Source organism: Myxine glutinosa, chromosome 11 (genome assembly GCF_964187855.1).
Source record: "Myxine glutinosa chromosome 11, kmMyxGlut1.1, whole genome shotgun sequence".
NCBI classification, from domain to species: domain Eukaryota; kingdom Metazoa; phylum Chordata; class Myxini; order Myxiniformes; family Myxinidae; genus Myxine; species Myxine glutinosa.
Window position 1 is genome coordinate 56,218,909 of NC_136271.1, and position 11,512 is coordinate 56,230,420.

General features: G+C 46.0%; 1 protein-coding gene across 4 annotated transcripts in view; it reads right to left on the bottom strand.

Annotated features, from left to right (window-relative positions):
• LOC137436706 (ephrin type-A receptor 4) overlaps positions 1-11,512 on the bottom strand; it is a 57,486-nt gene that overhangs the window by 42,725 nt on the left and 3,249 nt on the right. For all 4 annotated transcript variants that reach the window (XM_078786682.1, XM_068130713.2, XM_068130714.2 and 1 more), the window contains exons 2-3: positions 3,775-3,836; positions 1,308-1,962 (exon numbers count right to left, since the gene is read on the bottom strand). In XM_078786682.1, the coding sequence (XP_078642808.1) occupies positions 1,308-1,962; positions 3,775-3,836 (717 nt within the window). The remainder of the gene's footprint in view (positions 1-1,307; positions 1,963-3,774; positions 3,837-11,512) is intronic.

The window sequence follows — 11,512 nt, forward strand, 5'->3', positions numbered from 1 at the left end:
AGAATGGAGCGACAGAGTTTTTTTTTTTTGTTTGTTTTTTTTTTGTATACAAGATCGAGGCTCGTGAAAGAGCGAACATTAATCACACACAAAGACAAACCGACACATAAAACATATAAACATCGGGAGCGGTAGACAAGATGGGGAGAGAGGGGGAAGGACACAAACACAACATTTGAGAGCAGGGACCGAGAGACATGGAGACATCGAGAGATCTGAGAGAGGGCGAGGGCTTTGGGGGGGGGGGGGCATGGGAAGGGGGCGGTGGGAGAGGTATAAAACATATGGACACTGCCAGGACTTCCAGGAAAGAAGTTGGAATTTCAAACAAGGTGGATCTGGGGTGAATTAGCGGGGGTAGAAAAGATCAAGGTTTTGGATGGGGGAAGATAAGAGATGGTGGTGAACAGCTGTTTTAAAGACCTGGAGGGAGGAGTGGGAAAAGTGGCAGAGTAGAGTCATCAGCAAAGAGATACAGAGGATTTTCAAGAGTCAGAGAGATCATTGATGAAGACCAGAAAAAGCACAGGCCCAGAACACTGCCTTGGGGAACTCCAGCCTGAACAGGAAGAGGAGATGAGAGAAACCCATTCAGGGCCACACGTTGACTATGACTAGAGAGGAAGTCCACCAGCCATGCGTGGAGATTTCCATTGATACCAAAAGAGGAGAGTTTGGTGTGCAGAGCGGGGTGCCAGACCGTATCGAAGGCACGTGATATGTCAAGGGAGACTGCTCTAATTTCCTGTTTGGCATTGAGGACCTCCATCCATTGTTGAGAAAACACACGTACCAGATCAGGCCAAAAACGATATATAGCAGGATATCTCAAGAAGTTATGGATGGATTTGGACAAAACCTGTTAGACAGGTTGTGTGTGTGACAAAGACTAATTGATTCGATTTTGGTGAAGATCTGAATATGGATTCGGATACGATATTTATTTAATTTTTAAGTGATTCTTCACCATTGAGAGATTGAGCGAAAATCGATATATAACATGATATTTTTAAAGAGTTATGGACGAGTTATGACTAAACTAGGTGGACGAGTTGGTTAGGTGACAAGAACAAGCCGATTAGATATTGGTTCAGGTCCGAATCCAGATCTGACCTATCAGTGGGATACAAAACATAAACTGTTCACCTGGCAGAGGTTTGCGCTCTACCGAGTGCCGTTCTAGTTCTTTGTGCCTTCAGAAAGCTAGACGAAAAACGAACATCAAAGTGACGATTCATTCAGAGTTACAATCAAATAAAACAATAACATCCCAGTAATATGAGGAAATTAAGCAACAAATAACTCACTTCTGCATTTTTCTCCAGTGGCCGCATAACCGGCTTTGCAGACGCATCTTCCGATGGGAACGACCCACTTGCCATCGGCGTCACAGTGTAATTGTGGAGGTTCCTTAACGATAGCTCCTGACACACACGTACCAGGTATCTTCTGTAGTTTGGTATTTGACACAGTGGCTGGAAATTTAGCCAGGTGGCGAATCGTTTCCGGGCACCTCTTGTAGAAAGCACGCACAGAAACGAGTGCCACGCATGCCCCGGTATCTTGGAACCCCAAGTAAAATCCCTGATTTGTTAATCGCGGAAGCTGGATAACCCGAGTGTTCAGTTTGAGCACGCGATCACCAACATCAATTTGCGTGAAGATTTTGTCAGCCGCAATGGTGCTCTTTTTGACAAAATGCCTTTCATAAGGCCTTTGGGGTGGACTGCCGTCGGACTCGGCATAAAGGAAGTTGAACGTCTCCTTGCAGTTTCTGGTCTGATCGGGGAGGCTGCTGCAGTCTCGCAGCGTGAATTTGAGTTCCACGAGTACGTGGTGTGCCTCTCGGCGGGGCACCCACTCGGTGACGAGCCAGTTGTCGTAGTTTGGGCCGTTCACGTTGCACACTTGGAAGGCCTGTACGGTCAAGCTTGTGTTCAAATTCACTGGAAGTTGTTCCCACTGCAGATCAAAACAGAGGGGAAGGAGAAACAGCACCAGTAAGGTTTCGGAAAACAGAATAACTCGAGTAGGCCTCAAACATTTCTTGAGGCCTAATCTTTTTCCTTCATCATGGTGTAATATGAGGTTTTTATAAGTTTTTTTTAAAATTAGTTTTTATAAGTTTAAATCTTTTATAAGTTTAATAAGTTTATATATATATATATAATTTGATTTGCTTTCTTTCTGGTGATCTCTTGATTTGATTTATTTATTTATTTATTCCACGCTTTTTACAGAAGAGATTAAAGCCAGCGGGTGATACTGACACAGTGACAGAGCCGAGGAAGTTTGCGTGCAAGGGAGGAGAGAGAAACCAGGAAAGAAGGAACAGACAGCACATATAGACAAGACACATCTAGAGAGACGAGTGGGCCGTGTAGACAAGGAACCTGTATGCAAGACGGGTAAAAGCGGACAAACATGGTAAATGTGAAAAAGTGCCAATGATACATTTCCGAGGAAACTTATTGACTGGGCAATTAGCTCCGCCACATTGGTGCGCAGAGGCTAAACAGGTGCCGGGGCATGATGCAGGCTGCAAAAGGCATCAGGCCCAACCCATGTGGATAGGTCAGGTACTCTGGCGGCAGGGAGTCGAACTACAGGCGTGCTTTAGGCACCGAAACGGCTTTAGGCCTGCTGGAGACAGCTGTTCAAACATCACAAACCGAGTTATGATGGCGGCTTGAGACTACTACTGCCTTTAAATATTCCTTAGAAGGTTTCCTGGCGAGAGATCCTCAGTAGGGGGTGAATGGTTCTCTCTCCCTCTCCGTTTCGGAGGTTTTAGCTGCATTCCCTAATCATTAATCTTCCTACAATTGCAACCGAGTGCAAGGCAAAACAGATGTTGACCGCTGCTATGAACTTGATAACCGTAGGTCTGCATGCATTTCACGCAGGACTGGAAACATTCTAGGCCCAGGCCTTAAGCAGGATAGCAATAAAATAAGTCTGTCGGAATTTGTCTGAGAGCCGTCCAGCTGGGTCTCAATGAATGCATTTAAGAGATTGTTACACTTCTGTAGGCCCATCGGCATCAGGCTGTCAGGGTTCACTCCTCGAGGTTTATGCACCACATTGAATTCCAATTAAAACATGAATAACCCCTCCCGGTACTCTGCAAGCTGAATGGTCCAGGCATTGAGAAGACCGAGAGAGCATATAATTTTTTGCTGTAGGCAAATACCACAGCAGGAGACGCCCTACAAGTCATACACCGGCACACAAAGTCACCGGAACCTTCACCCCTCAAACCCCCCCATCCCTCGCCTCCCCTCTCCCAGACCATCATTAGCATCTCGGCCCTTCCCTTCCAGCCTTTCTTCGACACTTCCTTTTGCTGCCCTTCTGCCCTTCCCCGGCACTCCGCAACCACTCATGGGCCCATTTCCCACCCTGACGAATCGCACTATCATTACTGAAGCATTGACTCATTGCTATCGTTTGATTTACATATTTTACGCTCACATTTTATTTCAAACTAAAACAAACTTTATGAGACGTGTTTATACATTTTGTCCCCTCTCTCTCTCCAATTGATGACGACGGCATTCCAAATATTTGGCTTGGTGCCTAAAAAACAACAAAAAAGAACTGCTTTTCAATCTCATCTTCTCACCGATAACCGTAGAAACTTGGGTTTCACATGCAAGCGACCCCGACCCAAGCACACCTTCCTTGCACGTCCGACCTTATGGTTTCAATACAAATATGTCTCTCACTTAAACTCTGAACCCAAGACAAGCAAAGATCAACTTGAATACGCACCCCGTCTGCGGATGCTGTCCAGTCCAATTCTCCCACGGTGCTGATGGTGTCCAGTAGGTTTACTGCAAGAAACGAGGCACGTTGAACCAGCATTAAACATCGAAAGCCTCACAATGTCGACCATGCAAAAACTACCACACCCTGTGTAGCATCACAGGAATGGAATTCCTTCTTTTTTATTTTACAAAAAAAAAAAACGGAGAGGCATTGGATCAGGAGAGAACACCTGGCTTTTCCCATTTGAAGGGGCCTCATTTAGGCCATAATACATACGAGTGTTCACATAACATGTGGAGTCATATTGATCCCAATAAAATTTGAGGGACACAAGATGATACTTCTCCAGATTAATTGTTTTTCGATTGCCCAGCTTTGTTCGGTTCCCAGCTAAACTTTTTACTCTTTGCTGTCAAAATGTCCAAATGCCTTCGCTAGGCTCCTGGTACCTTTTCCTAACAATCTGGAGCTCTTTAGCTGCTCTACTCCAGTAGGGGGCTTATCAAATTAGTGTGTGTGTGTAGGTGTGTCGGTGTGTCGGTGTGTGTGTCGGTGTGTGTGTCGGTGTGTGTGTGTGTAGGTGTGTGTGTGTGTAGGTGTGTGTGTACGTGTAGGTGTGTGTGAAGGGGAGTGGGAAGGGGAGTGGGAAGGGGAGTGGGAAGGGGAGTGGGAAGGGAAGTGGGAAGGGAAGTGGGAAAGGGAGTGGGAAGGGGTAGCACGATCCTTATTGCCTGTAATCGATACATTGTCTATAACCACTGAAATTTGTAGACCAGACTACATCCACAATTACTTGGTACTAGTCTAATTTAAGGAAATGTATACTCGTTGGGTTTGCACAAGAGATTTTCCATTCCTGAATAACATTAGTTGTGCCTTCCATCGATGGAATGTGGAAAAACCTCATCTCCTTTTTTATTTTTTCCTTTACTTCAAATCAATCTCTTCATTTGCAGGTTTACTCATAACGTTAGCGCCAATGACACCGCCGAGCGGTTAAAGGTTGAGTTTGTTTCAGGTTCGCAAAGTACCCACATCTTTGTGCGAGTTGGTAGTAGCAGCAGCTTCGACTTAGACTTTAGCCAGACCCAGGGGGTCAGGGTAGGGGGCATGTCCGCAAGCAATTTAAAACAGACAAGACAGCTGGCTTAACCTTCCATTCAAAATGGATCACATATACCTCCACACAATGTGTTCTGCCTGTGCAACTTTTTGACAAGAATAACATGTTATAGTTGGATACAGGTAGATCCTCGATTATCCACGTGCCGAGCAACTCAGCAGAGAATACTTCCCAAAGGTTTCCATACGAAATCAACGCATTTGCACGCATGAAATGCATCCCAGGTTCAGTCCCCAAATTCCATAAGAGCACTTTATTCCCAATGAAATAAAGATAACAAGTTTGCTGGGACAATGAGGACGCATTTCACACTCGACGTTGTACCGGGGGCAGGAGGCTCGGTGATGCAGAACCTCCTGGCCTTGTTCCGAACCCGGTTCTCCGAAGAGCCCTCAAAGATGTTTCCATCATGCGTTATACACCGATTGACCAGTCGTGCAAGAGTGGGAGCTAATGCTCTATGGAAAAGACCAGAAACTAAGGACGCAATGGCGTTTCCGAGCTATTAGCACAAAACAACGCCACCATGCCATGCCAGCGTTTGTTCATGGGCAACGAGCGACTGCAGGAAGCTACATGATAGTCAGGTTCACTATGTCAATAAATTATATTTCGTTCAAAATCATGGTAGATTAGCAAACCTATACATTTTTGGAAAGGTTATAGCATAAGGAAACTAAAAATCAATGTTTACATTTGGAGAGATACCTGTATGGCGGCCATTTTGGATTTTCAAAATGGCCACTGTAAAATACATATTTTGTTCTATTTCTGCCTCTAATTACCCTAAAAACTTTAAATATATATACTAAACCTATATTTTCAGGGACAAGGAATCCAATGAAAGTATCAAATTAGTGCTATGGGGAATGGTAAGACACGAATCAAAGGTTTTGAATTGCAAAATACTGTCTTTATATTTGCGATAAGTTGCATAATCAAATACATGTTATCATTTTGTACAGGCAGTTAATAACATCAAAATGCGTCAAAATAATTCATATCACCAAACATACACAGGCAGTCAGCAAAATCATATATACACATGCAGTCAGTATAACCACATCTACACAGGCAGTCAATGACAAAATATACACAGGCAGTCAATGGCATCAAACATACACGATTACAGAATATGCCATTTCGAGTTCGTCATCACTGTCCTGTGTGTCGTATCCGACAATATAGTCCGCATCGTTTTCACAGTCCGTTCCACACAAGCAAAGGTCGGTCAAATTGATTGGCAAATCGAATTGGTCGAATGGTCGATCGAATCGAATTCGATGAATCGAATCGAATCGAATCGATCGAATTGGTCGAATGGTCGATCGAGTCCAATGGTCGAATGGTCGAATTGGTCGAATGGAATTGGTCGATTGGTCGAATTGGTCGAATTGGTCGAATCGAATTGGTCGGAATTGGCAAATGTAAACATTGATTTTCAGATTTTCCATGTAATAACGTTTCCAAAAATGTATAGGTTTGCTAATCTACCATGATTTTGAACGAAAAAACATAGTGAACCTGACTATGAAGCGGGTGCAGGCGCGCGGGCATCGACGAGAAACTACTGTACGACTATTAGAGTAAAATGGTAAACTTGACGAATTGGAATTCTCTGGTACCGAGGAAGTCCGCTATCTCCTGAATTAGGGTTATCAACAACCAAATATTTGGTTTTGTCTTTTTGGGGGATATTTGATTTGGACATTCACCCTTTGCGATATTGCTTCGTTCGAGACATATCGACTTGGTTCAGAAGTAAGTTTTTTTTTTTTTACTCAACTTACGAGGCTTCCTTAGTCAATCGGTTTATGGAATATGAATCGATACTCCAAGTATTATTGCAGTGTAATTGTGAGCAAGCAGATTTATGGAGTTTTGTGAGCTCCTCAGCTAAAAATGCGGATGTCAGGATGGCCTAGGGGTGTGCACCCTCATCTCTGAGTGTCGAGTTTTGGGTAAAATCCCGACCCGGCGATAAGCTGTCATCCTAATGGTTTCAGAGGCAGGGTGATTCTTCAATATGTGTGCTCCGTCCTTTGAACGGACGGACGTTGAACTGTAGTTGGCGGACGTCAAAGATCCCACGATTTTCTTTGCGAAGAGTAGGCGAGTTATCGGCAGAATCCTGATCGAATTACTAATTCCTTCCCGTCCATTCGACTATCCTGCATTGGAGTGGAAACCCATCCAGGATTACTTCTCGCAAAGGAACGTTTCTCATCAAGGGAGTTGTGTTACGCCCCGGAGCTCCGTCAAGAGTATGTGCCTGTAATTCATTTAAAACATGGACTTGTTGAAATTTACAATTCCCTTCTATGGGTTTAGTACAGGATTAAGCCAGAGCACAACGAGGGACCCTTCCTGATCCATCACTGCCACGGGTGCTCCGATGGGGATCAGTGAGTCTAAGTCCAAGTCTAAATCTAAATAAGTGAGTCCTCAACCAGAGATCGATCAGTTCGGCTCAGAGATGGATTTGTTTCTGCTCCTTGTTCATTGGTTGCTGGCTCTGATACCAGCAAATGATGACATGAAGAACAAGCATAGCTTTCCATAGGTTCAGGCGGAGCCAAAAGCAATTCACGACAAACTCCACACCACTCGGAAAATATTGTGCGAGCCAAGATTCGTATTTGGCACTGCGGCCTCAGACATCTTGGAATTACGTCCTACCTGTAACCGGCAGGCAATATCTAAAGAATAGTTGTGCAATTATACCAACAGTAGCCTATCGAGCAACTTCACTGCGAGATTAAGTTAGCCTTCGTCAGGACATGACTCGGCCATCCCTGCAACTTTTCACTGCGGGATGAAGTTATTCCTTCGTCAGGACATGACTCGGCCATCCCTGCAACTTTTCACTGCGGGATGAAGTTATTCCTTTGTCAGGACATGACTCGGCCATCCCTGCAACTTCACTGTGGGATGAAGTTATTCCTTCGTGAGGACATGACCCGGCCATCCCTGCAACTTTTCACTGTGGGATGAAGTTATTCCTTCGTCAGGACATGACTCGGCCATCCCTGCAACTTCACTGCGAGATGAAGTTAGCCCTTCGTCAGGACATGACTCGGCCATCCCTGCAACTTTTCACTGTGAGATGAAGTTATTCCTTCGTGAGGACATGACTCGGCCATCCCTGCAACTTCACTGCGGGATGAAGTTAGCCCTTCGTCAGGACATGACTCGGCCATCCCTGCAACTTTTCACTGCGGGATGAAGTTAGCCCTTCGTCAGGACATGACTCGGCCATCCCTGCAACCTCACTGCGGGATGAAGTTAGCCCTTCGTCAGGACATGACTCGGCCATCCCTGCAACCTCACTGCGGGATGAAGTTAGCCCTTCGTCAGGACATGACTCGGCCATCCCTGCAACTTTTCACTGCGGGAAGAAGTTATTCCTTCATCAGGACATGACTCGGCCATCCCTGCAACTTCACTGCGAGATGAAGTTAGCCCTTCGTCAGGACATGACTCGGCCATCCCTGCAACTTTTCACTGTGAGATGAAGTTATTCCTTCGTGAGGACATGACTCGGCCATCCCTGCAACTTCACTGCGGGATGAAGTTAGCCCTTCGTCAGGACATGACTCGGCCATCCCTGCAACTTTTCACTGCGGGATGAAGTTAGCCCTTCGTCAGGACATGACTCGGCCATCCCTGCAACCTCACTGCGGGATGAAGTTAGCCCTTCGTCAGGACATGACTCGGCCATCCCTGCAACCTCACTGTGGGATGAAGTTATTCCTTCGTCAGGACATGACCCGGCCATCCCTGCAACTTTTCACTGTGGGATGAAGTTATTCCTTCGTCAGGACATGACTCGGCCATCCCTGCAACTTCACTGCGAGATGAAGTTAGCCCTTCGTCAGGACATGACTCGGCCATCCCTGCAACTTTTCACTGTGAGATGAAGTTATTCCTTCGTGAGGACATGACTCGGCCATCCCTGCAACTTCACTGCGGGATGAAGTTAGCCCTTCGTCAGGACATGACTCGGCCATCCCTGCAACTTTTCACTGCGGGATGAAGTTAGCCCTTCGTCAGGACATGACTCGGCCATCCCTGCAACCTCACTGCGGGATGAAGTTAGCCCTTCGTCAGGACATGACTCGGCCATCCCTGCAACCTCACTGCGGGATGAAGTTAGCCCTTCGTCAGGACATGACTCGGCCATCCCTGCAACTTTTCACTGCGGGAAGAAGTTATTCCTTCATCAGGACATGACTCGGCCATCCCTGCAACTTCACTGCGGGATGAAGCTATCTCTTCGTCAGGACATGACTCGGCCATCCCCGCATGCTAACCCATCCCCTTCCTTTCATTTCATTTGGAAGAACGGGCACAAGCGACAACAAACAACCGATGAAGAACACATGAAAAATGGCAGCTTTCACTTCGACGGGATGTGGAATAAACACCCCCGCACTCAAGACTTGTGCTGATGTAGCTTAAAATCATAAACAGAGTGCTTAAAACATGGCCCCAACTATGGGCCTTTGGAGGAGGTTAACAGCTGTAACCATTTTCATAGCTATGGCTCATTTGCTACTCGTTTTGATATCTCTTTTTAAATCTCTTTTTTTAATCTCTCTTCCAAGATGCCCTTTGCGTGATGGAAAGCCTTGGCCGTCTCGAATCCGATCGCGGCACGTTTACTTAAAGCTCGCAGACACCCTGACCCCTAGACCGGCTTCTCCTGCCCGACTTGGCAGCCCCACTTGCACGGGTCATTTCAGCACCTTTTTCCAGGCACCGCTGCCGACTCGGCACAAATTTCTTACACGTCAACGTTTGGCCGCGTGCGAGGCACAGGAGTAAATCAGTGTCTGTGGTTTGGCTGCGCGTCCGTGCCGCTTGCTCTCGGTGTTGATTCATTGGCTTGGCGTTTACTCAGCCTGACATTTTATGGGCCATCGGCCACCGCGAGGCCTCTGCCCTAATTAATACCAGTCATAAAACCCAAGCAGTGAAAATTGCGCCGCGGATATTGCATTACACCGGAGCTCCAGTCGCTGCCCTCTTGCAATCTCCAACAACTAGTAATATGAACGGGTACGTGAAAGGTCATTCCATCATTGCAGTTCAGGGTGCACCAATCTAGCCAGTGGGACTATTCGGCCAAGAGCCCGGTGCATTAACCTGGCAATCTCGCTGCCAAAGTGTGGCCAATGGACTTTGCGAGCTGAAGGTGAAGAGTGGCCGATTTGGGTTACAATTTTTCGGTGAAGAGTGGCCAATTTGGGTTGCAATTTGAATGTGAAGATTAGCCGATTTGGGTTGCAATTTTTAGGTGAAGAGTGGCGGATTTGGGTTGCAATTTTTAGGTGAAGGGTGGCCAATTTGGGTTGCAATTTTAAGGTGAAGAGTGGCCAATTTGGGTTGCAATTTGAATGTGAAGAGTGGCACATTTGGGTTGCAATTTGAATGTGAAGAGTGGCGGATTTGGGTTGCAATTTGAAGGTGAAGAGTGGCGGATTTGGGTTGCAATTTTTCGGTGAAGGGTGGCCAATTTGGGTTGCAATTTTTCGGTGAAGGTTGGCCAATTTGGGTTGCAATTTGAAGGTGAAGAGTGGCACATTTGGGTTGCAATTTGAATGTGAAGAGTGGCACATTTGGGTTGCAATTTGAATGTGAAGAGTGGCGGATTTGGGTTGCAATTTGAATGTGAAGGGTGGCTGATTTGGGTTGCAATTTGAAGGTGAAGAGTGGCGGATTTGGGTTGCAATTTTTCGGTGAAGGGTGGCCAATTTGGGTTGCAATTTGAAGGTGAAGGGTGGCCGATTTGGGTTGCAATTTGAAGGTGTAGAATGGCGGATTTAGGTTGCAATTTGAAGGTGAAGAGTGGCCGATTTGGGTTGCAATTTTTCGGTGAAGAGAGGCCGATTTGGGTTGCAATTTGAAGGTGAAGAGTGGCAGATTTGGGTTGCAATTTTTCGGTGAAGAGTGGTCGATTTATGTTGCAATTTGAAGTTGAAGAATGGCCGATTTGGGTTGCAATTTTATGGGTGAAGGGTGGCCGATTTGAGTTGCAATTTAAGGGTGAAGAGTGGTGGATTTGGGTTGCAATTTTTCGGTGAAGAGTGGTCGATTTATGTTGCAATTTGAAGTTGAAGAATGGCCGATTTGGGTTGCAATTTTGTGGGTGAAGGGTGGCCGATTTGAGTTGCAATTTTTAGGTGAAAGGTGGCCGATTTGGGTTGCAATTTAAGGGTGAAGACTGGTGGATTTGGGTTGCAATTTTTCGGTGAAGAGTGGTCGATTTATGTTGCAATTTGAAGTTGAAGAATGGCCGATTTGGGTTGCAATTTTGTGGGTGAAGGGTGGCCGATTTGAGTTGCAATTTTTAGGTGAAAGCTGGCCGATTTGGGTTGCAATTTGAAGGTGAAGAGTGGCAGATTTGAGTTGCAATTTTTAGGTGAAAGGTGGCCGATTTGGGTTGCAATTTGAATGTGAAGATTAGCCGATTTGGGTTGCATTTTTTGGGTGAAGGGTGGGCGAATTGGCTTGCGTTTGAAGGTGAGGAGTGGCGGATTTGGGTTGCAATTTGAAGGTGAAGAGTAGCCGATTTGGGTTGCATTTTTTGGGTGAAGGGTGGGCGAATTGGCTTGC